This window comes from Pseudopipra pipra, chromosome 18, assembly GCF_036250125.1.
Source record: "Pseudopipra pipra isolate bDixPip1 chromosome 18, bDixPip1.hap1, whole genome shotgun sequence".
In the NCBI taxonomy this organism is placed as follows: Eukaryota; Metazoa; Chordata; class Aves; order Passeriformes; family Pipridae; genus Pseudopipra; species Pseudopipra pipra.
In genome coordinates, this window is record NC_087566.1 from 3,531,602 (window position 1) to 3,550,281 (window position 18,680).

The 18,680-nt window shown below is 53.0% G+C and overlaps 3 protein-coding genes across 8 annotated transcripts in view; 1 reads left to right on the plus strand and 2 right to left on the minus strand.

Annotated features, from left to right (window-relative positions):
- Positions 1-80: 80 nt before the first annotated feature.
- On the minus strand, positions 81-7,413 carry VSIG10 (V-set and immunoglobulin domain containing 10). Of its 2 annotated transcripts, none has more exons than XM_064674696.1 (8): positions 6,969-7,413; positions 6,412-6,696; positions 2,658-2,939; positions 1,574-1,867; positions 1,322-1,432; positions 1,048-1,060; positions 767-927; positions 81-636 (listed from the first exon to the last, which is right to left on the minus strand). In XM_064674696.1, exons 1-8 carry the CDS (start codon positions 7,210-7,212, stop codon positions 566-568), a joined length of 1,461 nt encoding a protein of 486 aa, XP_064530766.1. In that variant the 5' UTR covers positions 7,213-7,413; the 3' UTR covers positions 81-565. The 2 variants fall into 2 exon arrangements, with proteins under 2 accessions (XP_064530766.1, XP_064530765.1); XM_064674695.1 differs by having other exon boundaries at positions 6,911-7,187.
- A 382-nt stretch (positions 7,414-7,795) lies between these two features.
- On the plus strand, positions 7,796-10,263 carry PEBP1 (phosphatidylethanolamine binding protein 1). The gene is made up of 4 exons (XM_064674708.1): positions 7,796-7,995; positions 8,322-8,431; positions 9,029-9,129; positions 9,429-10,263. The coding sequence occupies exons 1-4, from the start codon at positions 7,861-7,863 to the stop codon at positions 9,644-9,646; spliced, it is 564 nt and encodes a 187-aa protein (XP_064530778.1). The 5' UTR covers positions 7,796-7,860; the 3' UTR covers positions 9,647-10,263.
- Positions 10,264-11,226: 963 nt separating this feature from the next.
- The window catches only part of TAOK3 (TAO kinase 3), an 82,216-nt gene continuing 74,762 nt past the window's right edge, over positions 11,227-18,680 (minus strand). For all 5 annotated transcript variants that reach the window (XM_064674676.1, XM_064674677.1, XM_064674678.1 and 2 more), the window contains 6 exons: positions 18,528-18,656; positions 17,402-17,605; positions 14,817-15,056; positions 13,449-13,661; positions 12,896-13,078; positions 11,227-12,792 (listed from right to left, as the gene is read on the minus strand). In XM_064674676.1, the coding sequence (XP_064530746.1) occupies positions 12,631-12,792; positions 12,896-13,078; positions 13,449-13,661; positions 14,817-15,056; positions 17,402-17,605; positions 18,528-18,656 (1,131 nt within the window). In that variant the 3' untranslated portion in view covers positions 11,227-12,630. The remainder of the gene's footprint in view (positions 12,793-12,895; positions 13,079-13,448; positions 13,662-14,816; positions 15,057-17,401; positions 17,606-18,527; positions 18,657-18,680) is intronic.

Sequence of the window (18,680 nt, forward strand, 5' to 3'; positions counted from 1 at the left end):
ACCAGGCATCCCCCTTAAAGCCACCCCACAAGGAACAGATTAACTCCCGACTCAGACATGGAGCAACATTTCAGACAGAATAGGAGAAAAAATATTTATAATAAAAACAATTCAGCCTCCCCAGAGTCAGCATCAGCCAGGTCCTGCCTGCACACTCGTTTCTTCCCTTATCCCAGGACCACTGTGGCCCTGTGGTGACTTTCCCCATCCCAGCACTGCTCATGGGGACTGAGCCAGAATCCCACACTGGAATTCGAGTCCGCCACAGGCACCAGGGTGAGTGGGTTACTGTTCCCATGCCCTGCCTGTGCTGGGTGTCACCTTGTTTTAAGGACATCCGAGACAAAGAGGAACAAGAAGAGAGAAGAGAAACAGAGAAACGTGGCTGGGGAAGGACGGAGTGAAACTGTGGAAGGGGCAAGTGGAGAAAGGAGTGGGAAGGCTCTGACTGAACTGGCCTGTCGCAGGACACCGACAGCCTGTGCTCAGCCACACGCAAATGAGGACGTGCTTGATGCTGGATTCCAGCTGGAGCTCCATGTACTTCCTCGAGGAGGGATGGAAGTTATGAGCCTTGTGTCTCTTCTCCCCTTGCTTCCTGTAGAGAGACCCTGCCGTGCAGCTCTCCATCGTCACCTATGCAAGGCACAGACCAGCAGCATCTCAGCTACAGCCAACAGGCAACAGGAACTCCTCCCTCCCTGGCAGATGCTCCAGGAAGACCCACAGCTTAGCAGGGAGCAGGTGGCTCTGCCCCAGGGCTCACCTTCCATGAGGTAGTTCAGATAAGCAGCCTGGGCACTGTTCCCATCGACCAGCGCCATCACCTCCTGCTTGGTGCAGCTGCTCGTGGCCTCCTCATCCCCCTTCCCCTCCTCGTCATCTTCGGAGTCCACCAGCACTAAGACATCACCTGAGTCTGGATGCCTGGGAACAGCAGAGCAAGTAGAGGTGGGCTGAAAGGCTGAAGAGAGCCTGTTCCCTGCCCTTCAGGAAGGCAGACTAGTGAGGCCACGCAGGACTGGGCTGAGGAATGTCAACACTCACCTGAACGCAGCACCTGAATGGGACAGAAGGGAAAGACAGGGTTAGAAACCAGCCCCCTTGGGCAGTGCTACTGGTTTTACTGGGCTGCACAACCCCTGCCAGTCCTGTCTCCATGTCTGTGCCTCCATGTGGAGCTGCCAGCAACCAGACAGTCCCCACGCAAAGGCACAGACACAAAGGTGACCTGACAACACATGCAACCCTGACTGACTCCAGAATACCTGGAGGGACAGGCAAGTTAGGAATAAACCAGGAAGGAGGAACCAATCCCTACCTCTCAGGCACAGGAGGGGATTGTAGTACAAGACAACCCCGGTGATGGTGAGAATACCCAGGAGGGACAGGACCACCACAGCACCCACGATCCCAACAATGTTCACTGGCTCTGTGGAGAGCGGACATAGGCTTGTCACCAGGATACAGATGGATGAAGAATTCCCAGTTTAAGTCAAAAGGCAGGTTCTTAGTGGCAAATGTGGTGTGTTCCCACCCCCTCCCGACTCCCTGCCACGGCAGCCCCACTCACCCTTCACCGTGAGGCAGACGAAGAGCTCCCTCAGCCCCACGGGGTTCTGGGCCTTGCAGACGTAGCAGCCCCCATCGGTGTCCTGGGAGCAGTTCTGGATGGTGAGCTGGGACACGTTGCCCTCCTGGGTGATGAGGAACCTCCCTCCAGGCTGGATCTCCACCTCTGGCTGGGTGATGTCCCGCAGCCAGCTGATCCGTGCCGCCGGCGTGCTCTCGGTCACACGGCACGTCAGGGTCACGTTGTCACCCACAAAGCAGGTCTTGGGGGGCTCTGACTCCAGTGAAGGGATTTCTGAACAGCCCAAGGGGAAAAAGAAAAGAAAAACAGGAGTCAAGGAGGGAATGGAGGCAATTAACATAACAAGCAATCAGCCATCTGACTGATTAATAATAATTAACAGAAGGGAGCCAGGCAGGAGTCCGGCAGGTGAGCACTGTGGGTTCAGCATTCAGTTCACTCAGGAGCCTCCTGAGCAGTGACCTGAGCAGCTTCCATGGTGCTCAGTCCCTTCTGACACCTGTCTTTATACCCCCAGGGAAGAATGGTCTGAGGGTAGCCAGAGGGAAGATGGCAGAGAGGAGAAAGGCAGCCCAGGAAGTTTCCTTGGGATCAGAAGAGCTCTTGTGAAGCCCTGACAACCCCTGGGAGATAAATACAGCCTGGGTTTTCAAAAGCCACTTTAGACAGATCCCTAAGATGCCTGAAGGAGTCTGGGGGCACACACGACCCTTCTGTATCCCCAGCTCTACCGAACTTAATCTCTCAAGGCACTAAAACCAGCTCTCACTTTCACACAGGCATGTGCAAAAGCTTTCCACAGGTGAAAACCCTGCTGTGCTGAGACTGGAGTCCCCTGAAAGTGAACCCAAAACACAGTTCACCTGCAACTATGCCATGATGGATCTCAGCTGCAGGATGTCTGTGCCTTATGCTGTCACCCCTGCCCAAGCCAAGCCCTGCCATGCTGCCTCCTGGCTTCCCTGACCACCTCAGTGCTCCAGAGGGCAGGGAACGACTGGAGTACCCACCTGCCCAACTGTTAGCAAGCAAATTAAGTTAATGAGGCAGCAAATCAACTCACTTATCTCCACAGTGCACGAAGGCTGCTCCTGCTTGACCACATGGTTGCCGACACACTTGAAGACTTTGCGGTGGGAGAGGTGGGAGCTGTTCAGTGTCTCCACGTGGGTGTCTGAGGAGTTTGTGGAGCTGATGACCCAGCTGGAGTTCTCCAGATCGTGCCCCTCTTCTCTCCAGTGCAGGGTGGGGTGGGGGTACCCCCCAGGCCAGCTGCAAAACAGCTGCAGCATCAGCCCTGACGAGGAGGTCTCAGCCCAGCACTTCGGGGTTGACTGTGGTGCGTCTGTCAGCAAGAACAGCACATGGTCACAAACACTTCCAGGTCACTGCTCTCAGCATCTCAGGGCTGGGACTCTGGCAAGTGTTCATTTGTCATCATTCCCCTTGAAAATCTTCCTGGTTTCCCTGCCAGTCTTGCTACCTGACCCATGTCCCACAGTCCCAGGGGAGGACAGCTCTGGGTGACAGACGACAGGGACCAAGAAGGGCCTGTCACAGCCCCCACAGCCAAGCCTTGAGGGAGGAAAAGAATCTCTGCTATAGCTTTATCCAATGGAAATGAGATAAACACCTAAAAATGCAGTGGGAGAATGAAAACTCCACACTGCCCTGGTCCTCATGTCACAGCTACAAGGGCGTCACACCGATGCAAAGTCTCTGAGAACAAGGTTTTGCCTCTCCCTCTCATTGATACAAGCACACAATCCACCTCAGCACAAGAAAGAACTGCCCAGAGAGAGTGTGGACCCTCCCTCTCTTGAGACATTCCAAACCCATTCCAAATGAGTTCCTGTGTCACCTGCTCCAGGTGACCCTGTCTTCACAAGGGGGTTGGACTGGGTGATCTGCAGAGGTCCCCTCCAACCCTAACAATCCTGTGATTTCCCAAGGGAACATGGAAAACATCAGGGCTCTTGTCCAGGGACAAGTAATCAGCTTCTCAGAGCCAGCAGCCCATCCCTGGCTGTTCCTGGCTACAAGGAGCTCTGCCCACAGGGATCCTGGTGACTCCAGGGTCAGTGACAGTCAGACACAACCAGGTGTGCTCCCCTCCTTCCTGACACCTCTGGCAGCCAGCAGTGGGGACAAACTCCAGCCAAGAACACAGGTAGGGCAGGTCCTTGCTGGCCTTGTGCCAGGGCCACTTCCCAACCATGGAGAGGTGTGTTATTAAACACAGGAATACCTACGGGAGTGGGTCAGAAGCCAACAGAGAGCCAAGCGCAGTCCCCTCAGGCAGAGCAGAGCAGGGCTCACGTTTCAGGCACAGTCCCATCTGCTCCTTCCACACACAGATCCACACATGTGTGCTTGGTTAACAGCCACAAAGATCCTGGACTCTGATCCAGGCAGATTTAACATGCTGTGCCCCTGCGTGTGCCTAACCCAGTGCTGAACAAGACCCCACTGAGAGATGAGACCAAAGCAAGCCCCACACCAGGTCTGCAGCCCCAATGAGGTTGCAGAGGGATGCCTGAGGCTTATTTTGGGAAGCATTTATTCAAGTGACTTTCAAATGACATGATTAAAAAAAAAAAAACATGATGGCAAACCCCCAGGTGAGCTATAAGGACATACCTTCCTGGGGCTTGGCTCTCCAGGAACTATATACACACATCTTGGGTGATCTTTGAAACCACCCAGCTCTGGCAAGAAAGTTCTCTGCAACACCTCCTCTGTCCCAGCTCTGGGGAGGATCATAACTGATCCCAAATCCTGGTATGGTCAATAGAACAATCTGTCACTTTGAACCACCAGAAAGTGCCCCACATCAAGGTGGACACAGTCCTCTCAGGACGTCCACGTGGACAGAGCCCTTCCAGGATGTCCAGCCAGAGCTGGCCAGAGCCCACTTTTTGGGCTGGCCCCAGGAACACACCTCCTGAAGCCACCAGCTTTACATCCTGAACTTCCAGGCTCTCCCAGTACAACTCTGTCTAAACATAACAGAGATCTGCTCCCCAAAACGTAAACAAACCAAAAACCTAAAAACCTCCACCCCCCCAACCATAAAACCACACAAACCACAGGCAAAAAGGACCTGTTGTTAGACCCACAGAAGAGCCAACAGTGCTTGTATCAAACCACACACAGACATGCCAAGGAATCCCTGGGAGGTGTGGAACTGCACGTCTCCTTCACACCAGGTGCTTCCCATCCAAAACAAACACAGAACCGCAGCTCAAGGCAGGGCTGCACCTTTGTCCTGTCACTACAATGTTTACTCTACTGCTTGGGGGGTTTTTTAAGTGCAGTTTTAAACAAAAAGAGAACTTTTGGGTACTACCCACGGGACGGGTTGAAGACTGCCAGCTGGTAATTCCCACACAAAGCCCCTACAGGTCCCAGGAGGTTGGTTTACAGCGGTGACAAGTCTGTGTCCAAAAAGGTTCACTCCAGCCCAAGCTAAGTTGTTTATGGGTATTCCAGTGTTCCACATCACCTTTGTCATGGCTGGAAATTAGTTGGCACATTCATTCCAGGCTAATAAACGAAGTTCAGAGTGCAGCACCAACACCTGGCACATCATAAATACAGTTTGCTCCTGAGTGTTTTGCCCCAGTGCTCCAGATTTGGGGGTCCCACCTCCTAAGACCCATGCCCATGATATATTCCCTGAAGCAGCGTGGGGATTGATTCCTTCACTCCAGACCTCTGTGTGACCTTTCACACCCAATTTGAATGTTCCTTGCTGCAGGAAGGAAATTTTTATTCCTGTAAACTTTCAGAGATTTAATCTGTACAAAACAGGCACAACATTTACATACACGGAGAAGGAAGGAACACCCCGAAGGCAAACAGCAAACAGGTCACACATGGCAGGTGCTGACAGAAAGAGCAAGAACAAAGGAAGGGGCCAAGAGGGCACAGAGGGTCAGTGAAACAGGCAAACTGGCAGCGGATTTTCCTCCTTCTCAATCCTGAAGTCACCAGAGTGGCACCAGCCACAGGACCTGTGCTCCCTGCTAATCTGGAGGGGGCTGTTTCCACGGAATACGTGAGGAATTCAGGCAAGATAAAGCTCCCCGGCAGAAGCAGGAAGGACCTGCAGCAGCTGTAAGCAAACTAATCCACCTGAGTACACTCCAGCCTGAACTTCCACATGTGCTCTGAAGATTTCTGAGAATGAATGAATCAAATAGAGATGGAAATGGAAGAGGGCACCAAAAGGCACAACAGGGCTGAAGGAATAGCCTGCGCTAATAATAGGGGCAGTTCCAGGACAATATTGCCAGCAATAAATCCAAGGAATGTGGTGCTTCTACTGAGAGCAGAAGGGCTGCCCTGTAAGACTCAACAACTGGGGACCCTCCATTCTCCCACCAAAACCATGGCCCCAAGGAATGGCACAGCACATCTACTTCCAACATGTATTCCAATCAAGGGAAAAAAGGACAGTGAGCAGCAGCCCCCATCCTAAGGTTTATGAAGGCTCGAGTCAGCCAGATTCTGAGGCAAAGGGAACAGCTACACCCTGGAACATGCTACAGGGAAAGATCTACCCAAAAACTTATCACCAGCAATGAAGAAGAACTGAAGAGACACAGTGAGGACTTAACAGCTGGCATTGCGCACACCTCATCTGTGACAGGCCATTTGGACTCACGTTTTGGTGCTTGTAAGTGGATGTGAGAGAGATTTTGCACGATAAACCCACTTTGTGCCTTTTTTATATTATTTTTCCACCTGTGCCAGATGAATTTGGGGACCTGCAAGACCGAGGGGAGGAGGTTCAGTCAGTGGGACTGACTTACTGGCTACCAGGAGCTGGACCCTGTGCTCGTGGTCCGTCTTGTTCAGCACTTCCTTGCAGGTGTAGTTGCCTTCGTCCTGCACTCGCAGCCCCGTGATGCTCAGGGAGCTGTTGTTGACCAGGGAAAAGCGGACGTCCGGGGGTAAGGAGAGCCTCGAGGAGAAGAGAGGAGGGAAGGAATGCGGGTCCCCTTGGAACCAGGTCACCTCGGTTGCCTCTTTGGAGACGTTGCGGCATAAAAGGAGGATGCTTCCTCCGACCTGCCCAAACACCACTTCATCTGTTCCTGGAAAAGAGAAGGGACGGTGTTAGGGATGTAGGGAAGGGGCGAAGTTGCCTTCTGTCAGCAAAGACCGGGATATCTGATATACATCAACGCTTTGAGGTGCCTTTTAGGGGACTGCTGAGGGATCTCCAAGGTGACCAAAAACATCCAGCGCAGACACAAGATTAGGAAAAGGGACACAGCTCCCTGCTCTCCTCCCCTCAGCCCGTGCTACCTGCGGCCTCCCTGCGCGGCACCAGCCTCCAGACGCAAAGAGCGAGGAAGAACCGTACCGGCGGCGTCCCGCCGGGGAGCTGCATGGCTGCGTGCCGCTGCTGCAGCCCCGCGGAGGCGGTGCCGCCCGGCCTCCGCCCCGGCGAGCGGGCAGGGCAGGGCAGGGAGAGCGGGCGGACCCGTCCGGGGGGACCCGCCCGCCCGCCGGGGCCCGTGAGGGGGTCGTGGATCATCTCCCGCCGCTCCAGCACCGCCATCTTGAGCACCCGCCATCTTGGGCGCCCCCCCGGCCCCGCCCGCCATCTTGGGGTCACCTCACGCCCCCCCCGGACATGTCGGGCGGACCCCTCAGGGCGGCGCGGGGCCGGGGCGTTGCCCTCAGGTGCCGCCCATGGACCGGGAATGTTTGACACAAGGAAAATGGTGTTTCCTGAGGGCAAAACCAAATGGGTAAGCGAACCCCACGTCCGGAGAGCTTCTGTAATTCACCCGCTTAGAGACACCCCACAGGCAGTGCAGCGTGAAGAGCAGTGATAAAAGATCACCCCTCTAATGTAACCCCGCAGCAAGACCTGTATAGCATTCAGGTATCTTTTAGGTTTCTCCAGGACATGTTACACCTGGGGAAGGCACGTGGCCATCACATAGAGCGCTCAAAGCCCACGGGGTTGCCCCTCTGGGCCCTGGCACATTAATTATTAATTAACCTAATTGGCGGCAGGGCTGCCCCAGGTAACCGGAGCTCGGATCCCGCTTCCCTGGGCGGCACGGCCTGCTGCGGCCCCGTCCCGCCGGGGGGCGCCATAGAGCTGGAGTGGGGGGGGGGGGCCAGCGGTGCGTCTTCACCAATGGGAGCGGAGCGCGGCGGCGTCTCCGCCAATGGGCGCGGGGGGCGGGCAGCGCGGAGCCGCCGCCGCAGCCGCCGCAGTCGCCTCAGTCACAACCACAGCCATGCCGGTGGACCTGGGGCAGTGGGACGGGCCGCTGAGCCTCGCCGAGGTGGAGCAGAAGCCGGCGCAGCCGCTGCGGGTCAAGTATGGCTCCGTTGAGATCGACGAGCTGGGCAAGGTGCTCACGCCCACTCAGGTGAGCAGCGCCCGGCCCCCCGCTCGGGGGGGGCCGCAGCAAAATGGCGGGAGGCGGCCGGGCCTCTTGCGCCGTCTCTGCGGCAGCTCCGGCCGGAGCTTCACCTGGTGCGGGGGGACAGAGAGGGGCTGAGCTTTGCTGTCGACCCTGATGCAGGGACGGACGTGCCGCAGGCAGAGGCCCGTGGCTCTCACAGCCTGGGCGAGTTGGCATGAACTTCGAACTCTTTGGATGTCGCAACCAGCGGTGGTCGCAGGTCGCCCTGTGTGCAGGGCAGGTGGCTGGCCCGGGCAGCGGGGCCGGTGCTAACGCGGTCACTCCTGCAGGTCCAGCATCGCCCCACCAGCATCGAGTGGGATGGCTGCGATCCCCAGAAGCTTTACACCCTGGTTCTCACAGATCCTGATGCGCCCAGCAGGAAGGACCCAAAGTTCAGGTATGGGAGTGAGCCTGGGTTGCCTGAGGAAAATGGAACATCCCTCTTGGGCTGAGGAGAGGATTAGGAGGAGTTTGGGACTGTGCTCCGCCTAAGGTGCAGCTGTGGGGCTGTGGCTTGGCATAGAAACGGTGTCCTTGCATCTCTCCTTCAGCCAGGGACAGCATGGGGAGGAGCAGCTGCTCTTTCCAGGGGTGTTGGGAGATCTGTTGCAGCTGGAGCAGCACAGCATCTGCTGCTTGCTCTAATTTGGCCCATGTGTGAGTTGGAGTTAGGCTTGTCTGTGTTGGTGGTAGAGTCTTAAACCTGGGGCCAGTTCACTTTTCTCACATCAGCTCAGAAGCTTGTGGAACGTCCACTCTTGGAGGTCAGGCTGTAGTTTTCCCACGGCCACAAGGCAGGCCAATGGAGCTGGTTTTGGCAGGTTGTGCATCCCAAAGGAGCAGTACCTGCTCTGGGACCGCTGCTCTTTGGGTTTGGCAATCCAGGAATCAGCTGTTTGCTTATTCTTCACTGACAGCCTTGTGGAAAAGCAGCAGCTTGGAGCGATAAAGGGATTGTGCCACAATCTGATTGTTCTTTGCCCTCTCGTTTCAGGGAGTGGCATCACTTCTTGGTGACCAACATGAAAGGCAACAATGTGGGCAGCGGGACCGTGATGTCGGATTATGTTGGCTCCGGGCCTCCCAAGGGAACAGGTTGGTACCTGCCTGCAGCAGTTCCCAAGCAGCGCTACATGGATCAAACACAGTGCACAAGGGTGGGGGGAAGCCAGCAGGAAACGATCCGTGCAGGATTGCCCGTGGCTGCATGAAGCCACACCCAGCAGGAGCACGTATGGAGCATATCTAGTGCATCTTCTCTAAGCTGCCTTAAGCTCCATCATCCTCAGCCTCCCGATCCTGGAGCACGCAGGCACCTCCAGGGGTCACTTCAGAGCACACCTCGGACCTGGAGTTCCGGGTGCCCGGTGTGGTAACGCTGTCCCTCCCCGCAGGGCTGCACCGCTACGTGTGGCTGGTGTACGAGCAGCCCAAGCAGCTCTCCTGCAACGAGCCCGTCCTGTCCAACCGCTCCGGGGACAAGCGAGGCAAGTTCAAGGTGGCCGCTTTCCGCAGCAAGTACGGGCTGGGGGCGCCGGTGGCGGGCACCTGCTACCAGGCAGAGTGGGATGACTACGTGCCCAAGCTCTACGAGCAGCTGTCGGGGAAGTAGGGTGTGCAGCACCCACGGCTCGGGCACGGCGCTGTAGTTTTGTTTGATTAGTGAGTTGAACCCAAGCGTCCCGCTCTGACCGCTGGAGCTGTAACCCCGTCACTGTCCCTGCTCCGTGTCCGTGTGTCCAGGCCTGTGCTGACTGCCGTCGTACAGATGATCCTAGCTAGAGCTGCTGACAGGTGTCCCTGGAAGGGCCACTCCCTCCAAACTGATCTGCTTAAGGGAAACAAAAGCCTTTGTTAATTAGTGTCAATTCAGGGTGTCTCTGCTGTCCTGGGATGGCTTTAGATGTCAGGGGTGTGGGTACAGCACCACTTCTGGGCTAGTGCTGGCTGTGGAGACTCCCTCTTCAGGAGAGGAGAGGACACAAGGGAAACTTTCCCTCCTCCCTCTTTTTTTTTTTTTTTTCCCCCCTCAACCTCTGGCCAGTGCCTCCCTGTCACCGCTCCTGTAGTGAAGGTGCAGCTCAAGGGGGAGGCAGGAGCTGGTCTACACCACTTCTTCTGTTCTCTGCTGCCACTCAAAGCTGAGACCACTTTGTTTTGTTCAGTCCTGTGGTGACCTGATCTTACCGTGCTCTTTGCTCACAGTGCAATTAAAAACTTACCAAGGTGTGTGGTGTGCTTGGTTGTCTTCTTGGGGGATGAGGGGAGTGCTCAGGGGAGCAGCTGGATGTTGTAGGGCTCCTGTCCTGCTGGGAAGAGGCTGGACCCTGTACCAGGGGCTCCCCACTCCTGGAATACGCTGATGGCTGGAGTGACACAGCTCAAAGCAGTCATGTCTTTCCATCTTTACCTACCTTTAGTCCCTGTCCCAAGGATCCCCCTGGCTCTGTGGAGGCTCCTTCCCTCTGCAGGAGCCCCATCAACCCCCCAGTCTGAACCCCAACAGCAGTTTGGCCTCCACCAGCTTTACTGACCTGAAGCCAAGTCCCAGCCAAGCTGCAGATCCCAGGTGTTTCCTGCTCCTCCAGCAGCTTTGCACTGAGGCCTGGAGGTGTGTCCTGAGTACTTAGAGCAGAAATGAGCCTTTGGTCCAGCCTGATGGCTATAAAGAGGTAAAAAAGGTGAAGACAGTGCAATTCAACTTCGTGGATCCAGGAGCCTCCCCCCCCTTTTTCAAGCTGCTGTCTCAAGGGTCTGCACTGACACGGTCTGACAATCAGGGGCCCTGTGACAACTGGGGACTCCCTAACTCCAGAAGGTGGGTGGTGTCTGCCCCAGGGCAGTTTTTCAGCTCAGCCATTAAAACATTTCAACAGGATTGATGGTTTTTCAGGAAAACATCCCCAACTACTACAGACCAAGGCCCACAAGACTAAGGCTGGAGCAGTGCTCACATGGGCTGATCCATCCTGGGACTGCTCAGGCTGGAAGCAGGACATAGACAAGCCACAATCCATTACCCTGAAAACCTCCACTGTCAGGAAAACGGGCTTGGAATGGAGCCCTGAGGTTCGTGCAGCACCAGGCTGAGGGACACCTGTGGAATGGGACACCTGTGGAATGTGTCACCTCCCTCTCCCCACACCTGTGCTGGGCCACGAGCCGCCCCTCCCGCAATGACACAGCCAGGCATTGTGATGAACACTTTTATTTACAAATATAATTAAAAGCTCTGACAGTTATTCATGCTCTTCCCTGGAACCTGAAAAATGTTTTTTGTTGTTTTGTTGGTTTTTTTGTCCTTTTTTTTTTGTTGTTGTTTTTTTTTTTTAAAGTGCATGCAAAAGAAGTAAAGCCTTTTTTTTTTCTCTTTTTATTGTAAGAAAATACACAGTTTGAAAGTGTGAATAATGCAATATTTATGACCAAGATCATGGGGTTGGGGTGGACTTGGGGGAGGAACAAAAAAAAAAAAAAAAACAAAACAAAAAACAAAGCAAACAAACAAACAAAAAAAAACAACCCCAAAAAATAAAAGAGAAACTCAAAAGGGCTGGGATGATCTAACAGACAGTGTTGAGCTCCGGAACGGAACTGGAGAGTGGGGGGTGGCTGGAGCAGGAGGGAGCAGGGAGGGGGGGAAAGAAGTAAAAAAATTTCTGATCAGAGAAACAGTTAAAATACAATATGAAAATAAGTAAAAGCTCTCCTTAAATTCCTTCTATACACAAAATACACGATTTGACAAAGCCCAATTTGTGCTACTGGGATCCTGTGGGCTCATTTAAGTGTATTCACATTCTCTGCGACAGCAGAAAATGATTATGATACAATCAAGAATATGCCGAGGGGGGCGAGGGCTCGTCCCTGCTGCCCCTGGCATGGTTCTCCTAAAAATCACCACGTCGTCGCCCGCCCCTCCCCACCCCCAAAAAAGTAATAATATGTCACCACTGATATGTACAGCACGATTAGGTTTTTTTTTTTCTTTTTCTGTAAAATGTATCAAATTTTTTTTTTTCAATCTTTAATAAAATTTTTTTTTTTATTATTTAATTATTCCTGATGAATAAATACCAAAAAAATAAAAATAAAATAAAATTATGCAGCAGCTAGTTAAGGTAAGGCTGCGGATTCAGTCTCTCTCCCCCTGGGATCGTAGATATCTTTTAATTATTAATATTTTTTTTTTGCTTTTACTTTCATTGATTGGTGGTAAAATGAGTGATTGCTCAAAAGCAACATACATCCACTTGAGTTTTTTTTGTTCTTTTTTTTTTGTTTTTTTTTTCTCCATTAAAATTGTCTCCAAAGTTTTCACTGAAACATTTTTAATCATTGCACAGAGACATCAATACTGTGACATACTATGGAAAAGACTTGCCAGGAGCTGTCCTGCACCGGGACGTGACGGGGGAAAGGGGCCCCTGATGGAGTAAGAATATACAGGCACTGGTCCGACACGATGTCAGTAAGAGAGACAGAAAGAGAGAGAGCACGCCCGTCAACATGGGGAATGTTGGGTTTGCAAGTTTTATCCTTACTTGGTTTGCTTTTTATCGGTTTTGTTTTTTTAAATGGCAAAGAAATTTAACCTCATCTATAGTCCTCCTTGGGATACTCTAATGTGACCAAATTCCCAAAGCCCATCCGCAAGCTCTCCATGTCAAACGTCTCAATCTCTCGCTCCTGCTTTTCCAACAGAAACTTGATCCTCTCGCTGCGTTCCTTCTGGAGGGCGGCGAGCTCCTCTTCGATCTGAAACGAGCACAGTCAGCAGCCCCCAGCACAGCAGCCCTGCCCCAACCCCGTGTCCCAGCCGAGCTCCAGGGACCCCCTGCAGCCTCCCCCAGGAACGTACCTTTTGTTCCAGGTGTGCCCTGCGCAGCGACACCCGTTGCTCCAGCTTCTGGAGTTCCCTTTCGTGCTGTGCTTCTGTCTGCATCTTAATTTTGCTCTGGTACGCGTTGAGCAGCTCCATCTCCTGCTGGAGTTGCAGTCTCAGGGCTTGGCATTCCGCTTCCTGGGCCTCGTCCAGCCGTAGCTGTAAGGACACCGGGAAAACAACGCTCACACCTCCATTGGTAATTCCTCTGCTCCGACACTACTGGCACGCTGCTCTTCTTTCCCAAAGCCAGGAGCCTCTGGCATTGGGAAAATCATGAAGAACAGCTTCCCCACTCACAGAGGCAGAGCCTCAGGGAAGACCCAATTCTAAACCCCAGCACACGAGGGGCAGCAGGGAAACCACACGTGTTCTGTGGGATCCTTATTCCAAGAGGGAAAGTGCCACCTGCTGCATTATTTAAACAGCTCTTATAAACACAACCATCCAGTGGCTGGAGAAGACCATCCCAGCCTGCTGTGAGGCCTGACAGCCTGACTGTTCCCCCCTCCCAGGGACACCCACGTACCGCCTGCGAGGCCATCATCTCGTTGATGCTCTGCTCGTACTGCTCGGCCAGGATGGCGAGCTTCCGCGTCTGCTCGTCCTTCAGGCTCTTCAGAATTGTCTTGTGCTCACTCTTTGGAGTTACTTCCAGCTGGTGATTCTTCAGTGCTTTGTACTGCTTAGTTTGCACTTTGCATGTGTCCTGGAACTGCTTTTTGATCTGCATTTCCATAGCCTGCCAAGGAAGGAACGATGTGAGGAGCGCAAAGAGCTTTGGGGACGGAGAGGTTATGGTACATCCACATGGATGGGCTGGTGAGAACCACAGCTCCTCTGTGCTGTCGCCTGCAGCTCGTGAGCAGGGTGTGCTTCACACAGGGACCTAACCAGGAGCACCAGCTCAGGCCGTGGCTGGGCCAGGAACAGGGCCTGCTCAGCCCTCCCTGGCCCAGGGCACCTCTGTCCTCCACCCCTGCTTCCTGCAGGTCACCCAGCCCATCACCTGCCACCTGCCTCCCAAAATACATTTGCTTTTTCACAGCCTCCTTCCCATTCTGCTTCTGTGCCCTATGAGGAAGCTGCAGATCTGAAAACTAGCAAGGGTGTGACAGAGTGACAGCAACGTGCCTTCTCCCTGGTGACCAGTGACAGGAGCTGAGGGAACAGCTGGAGCTGTGCCAGGGGAGGTCAGGAGGGATACTGCAAAGAGGTTCTTCCCCCAGAGGGTGGTTGGACACTGAACAGGCTCCCCAGGGCAGTGGCCACGGCCCCACGGCTGCCAGAGCTCAAGGAACATTTGGACAATGCTCTCAGGCACAAAGTGGGATTGTTGGGGTATCCTGTGCAGGGCCAGGATTTGGACTGGATGATCCATGTGGGTCCCTTCCAGCTCAGGATATTCCATGATTCTATGACATTGGGAGGAGGAAGAGGCCTTTCCTACAGGGAGCAGCTCAGAGGTCTGTGACCAACCTGCAGCCGAACTCAGGCAGTGCACAGTGCTCAGCACACCCATGTCCTCTCTCCTCTCCTCTTAAAGCAGCACCCAACCCCTCTCCATATCAAGGTTTCCAGGCTGACACCAGTGAGGGCCTGAACAAAGCACAGCTCCTCAGAAGCAAATTCTGTAACACTTTTCTCAGAACTGGACTATTTTTACCCAGCAGCCTCAATTATCACAGCACCTAAAAAACCCTCCCTGAGCTCTGTGCTGTCACAGCCCACAACTTCCTTATGCAGAGCAGCCCTGTGCAAAGGGAAGGGATGCAAGGGAGAGCACAGGGTGTGGAGAGCAGCGGTCCCACAGCACGGATGAGGCAGCCAAGCACGGCCCCGCCTGCCCGGCAGGACAGAGGCAGGAGGAGGAGGAAGGAAGGAAAGCTTCTGGCACCTTCAGGTTCTTTGGTTGCTGCCGGAGCTCCATGAAATGCTTCCTGTGCAGCTCCCGCTCCCGCCTCTTGTTGTATTCCAGCTGGTTCTCGAGCTCAGTCTGGTGCTGCAGCCGGATCAGGTCCATGCGCAGCTTCTGCAGCGTGTGCAGCTGCCGGTACTCCAGCTCGCGCGTGGACTCGTCGTGCCGGATCAGCATCGCGTGCTCCATCTCCTTCTGCGTCCGCTTCTTGTTCAGCTCCTGCACCAGAGCACAAGGAAGGGCTCAGCAGGGACGGATTCTCCACCTAGAGGTGCTGCAGTCGAGGTCATGAGGCCAAGTGTCCTCCTGGTCACTTGTCTACATGACACCAAAGACTTGGTGTGTCACAGGGGAACACAAACCCAGCAGCGCCATGGGGATGCTAACAGTGACCTCCATCCATCCATCCATCCATCCATCCATCCATCCATCCAGCAGCTCTGGGATGGCCCCGGGAGTCCCCAGCAGGTGGCACTGGGACCCCACACAAGCCCTCTGTGACTACTGAGAATCACAGCAGCTTTTAATAAGTACAACTCAGGGCTGGTGGCACTGACAGAACTGAAGGCTCCTGTTGTCTGGTTTAAATTCCCCTGAGCCCCTGCTTGGCACTGGAATGAGGCTTCTCCCAGATCACTTTCATGAGAATGGCCAAAGCAGTGGTGAAGGGCTCCAACACCACCTCAGGTGAGAAAAAGAATAGTCCAGGTGGGTTTTGGCCCAAGGTGCAGCACGTTTTTAAACTGAGGACAGAACCCAAGGCTCACCAGGTTTCACAGTGTGCAGTAAAGCTCTGCACAGTCCAGGATAACCCACACTGAGCTACAAGCCAAGGAAGGGGGAGACACCAGTTCCCTCCTTGATAACTGCCTGTATTTCTGCCTCAGTGTATCAGCCACAACCTGTGGAGCACAGAGCTGACTCCAGCTCAGTGGAGCTGTGATTCCAGCTGTACCCCTTGCTGATACTTGGAGCCCTTCACAGATGGTCTGCTGGTACATCCCAGATCCAGCCCTCAGGTTTCCAACCTCACTGCTCCACGCTGGAGTCAGACAGGCACAGCGGGGCTGCCCCACACCACACGCAGTGCCTGGCCTGGGGAGGGCCCAGTGCTGCCTCAGCCTAATGAGTTTCTGCAGGAGAAGCAAAAAAAAAAAAAATCTAATTATTCTGAGCTGTTGCTCACACGTTGTAATCCTGTTGTGTCTCTCAGCAGCAGCACCTGCAAACAGGCACTTCAGGCCCTCTGGCTGCTACAACTGGGACAGGTTTGAGCTGAGAGGATGGGCAAGGAAACAGGGCCTGGGCTTGTCTCTGCCTTCTTGGCCATAAGGGTGTTGCTGTCTTTACATTTAAGAAAAATTTTCCCCCCACAGCCAAGATTAAAAATGAGATCATTTCCCAATGGCACAAAGGCAGCTGGGACACTGAACAGGCTGTGGCATGTTTGTCTTCACCTCAGGACAGCTCAGCCTCTCTGGAGCCCATTCCACACCTGATTTCAGTTCACACAGCATGAACACACACAGTCACTCCACTCCTCTCAAACACTTTCCCACCTGCACAAAAAGAACCTCTGTGGTTACTTAAAAATATCATGAAAGCCACATTCTGAAAGTGTTATTTACTTCAGGTGTCTGATCCAGTGTATCTGAAGTAGTTAGCAGGGATTTTATTTTCAGGACACAAACAATCAGATCATTCTGAAAATTATCAGGTCCCTCTTAAGAGCTTAAATGCAGGAGCTCAGGGGTGTGTTTGCTGGTTAAATGCCACACTAGGTAACTGAACTCTGTTCTCATCCCTGCCACAGAGCTCTTACATGCTGGGATAAGGGTGCCCAAATCTGATTTTTCACACTCATTCATTCTCAGCGTGCCTGAGTTGAGATGTCTGGGTGTGATTTGCAAAGCAGCTGAGCAGCCCCAGGGACATCTGAAGTCAAGGGCAGCAAAGCTCTGAACAAGTGAAAAGTATGCTGGAAAATTTGACATAGCAGGCCAAGTGCAATTAGATATTTTTGACCATTCCTCACTCAGTCTTCACTAAAATACCCTCTTATTTGATAGTCTTCATCCGAAAATAACATTAATGAAGAATTTAGGTACTACAGAAAAATCTACAAGTAGCAACTCCTCCTCCAAAGTGGTATTTGACCACAGGCAGTAACTAATGAGGGAAAGCAGGATGGGAATAGCTCCTCCTCAACAAACTACTGCCCCATCCCACAGCTCTCTGTGGCACAAACTGCCCTGTGCTGTGAAGGCAGCACAAAGGATTCCCCAAAATCCAACACCTGGGAGCTCAGATGAGGCATCTGGCCCGGGGTGGGTGTCCCACATCATGTTTCTGTCTGCCAGTCAACGATGCCACCCCTCCTCAGCTAATCAAAGCAGCCACAGCTGTGTGGAACACTATTCCCCACAGCTTTTCCCCCACTTTTTTCCCAACTTCTGTTTAGCAACTTCACACATGAAGATCTAACCTCAGTCAGCAGCTGTTTTAGAGACATGGAGCTAAAGCAGCTAAAGAAATGCTTGGAAAGGAAGTGAGGAGTGCCATACTTCCCGAATGTTCTGCTGCTCCATCTCGTGCCTCTTGATCATCGTTTTTCTCTTGAAGGAACGGCAGTTTTTGTCGTAGTAGAGTCTCTGCTGGCTGAGAAGTTGGGCCTCCTCTTCAGCCTGTGTGTGCTGCAGGTTCTCTTTATGTTTGGATATTCTTTCTTGCTTCTCTTTCTTGGGCGTGCTGTGGTCCTCGTTCATTTCCTGCAGGGTCAAAACAAGGCTTCCCTCAGGCTCACGGTCACACAGGGCTGGCAGGAGGCACTGGCTACATCCCTGCCATTCAGGACCCCAAAATCCTGCTACAACACCAGGTGCCAGCAGAACCTGACCCATCACCCGGCCATGCCCAGCCCTGCTGCCTCCAGAGTTGCTATGACCCACACCAAGAGGAGAAAAATTAGCCACCAAACACAGACATTTGGGGAGTGAACAGCACAGAGAGGAAAGAGAGTAACACACCACTGCAGGGGAGGCTCTGGCTGCCCAGGAGGGAGGACAGGTCAAACCCCTCAGGTCCCTTCCCAGCTCTGTGCCTGCTTTACAAACAGTCCAGCCTGGGTTTAAAGTTTTACTTCAACAGGTCTCATGCCTGTAAATCACAAAACAGGGCTCCTTGCTATTCCTTTTCTCACCTTTACATTCTTAACAGCAAATTATTTTTGCAGCGTGGTGAGGACACTGCAAAATGCACTTTGGCACAGATCAGCCATATACTACATTTTTATACATACTTCTAATTCATATAAGTGATCATAGGGCTTTTAGTCAAGGGACACTGAATGGCTGCTCTGATTACTTACACCTTAAATAAAAAAAAACAGATGAGGAGAAAGTGGAAGAAGAATTCACTTCTCTGTGAAGTCCCATTTTCCCTCATCACCCTTGGTTTCAAAGATTCTGCTCTACAGCAAGTTATGAAGGCACCTCTAGCACCCCCAGAGATTCTTCTGAAAATGCTGCCAGATGGTCCCAGTTCCTGAAATTTTATTTGCTGAGCATCTAAATTTGCTTCCAAGCCTGACAGGATCCCTTAAACCCCTGGGCTGGCTCTGCTTTATCAAAACCAAAGACTGGCTTGTGTTCATTCCACACCCCTTCAGCCCTGAAAATGAGGGTTTCTTGCCTCTTTAATCTTTTCCTTGCAAAGCTTGTATTGTTTCTTCTGACTTTCTAAAAAGGTCGCCAGGTCTTTCTTTTGCTGAGCCAAAATCTGTTGCTGGAATTTCTTTTCATCTGCTGCAGCTGCCTTTGCCTGCAAGGTACAGAGAGGAAAAAA

What these genes read in the sequence shown, in the direction of transcription:
- PEBP1 (XM_064674708.1), top strand. Translation starts at nt 7,861, where the DNA reads ATGCCGGTGGACCTGGGGCAGTGGGACGGGCCGCTGAGCCTCGCCGAG. An exon ending in AGGTGCTCACGCCCACTCAG is followed by an intron (nt 7,996 to 8,321) that starts GTGAGCAGCGCC and finishes TCACTCCTGCAG; the next exon opens with GTCCAGCATCGCCCCACCAG. An exon ending in AGGAAGGACCCAAAGTTCAG is followed by an intron (nt 8,432 to 9,028) that starts GTATGGGAGTGA and finishes CTCTCGTTTCAG; the next exon opens with GGAGTGGCATCACTTCTTGG.
- VSIG10 (XM_064674695.1), bottom strand. Translation starts at nt 7,166, where the DNA reads ATGGCGGTGCTGGAGCGGCGGGAGATGATCCACGACCCCCTCACGGGC. An exon ending in GCCGCGCAGGGAGGCCGCAG is followed by an intron (nt 6,697 to 6,910) that starts GTAGCACGGGCT and finishes TCTCTTTTCCAG; the next exon opens with GAACAGATGAAGTGGTGTTT. An exon ending in CGTCTGCCTCACGGTGAAGG is followed by an intron (nt 1,433 to 1,573) that starts GTGAGTGGGGCT and finishes CGCTCTCCACAG; the next exon opens with AGCCAGTGAACATTGTTGGG.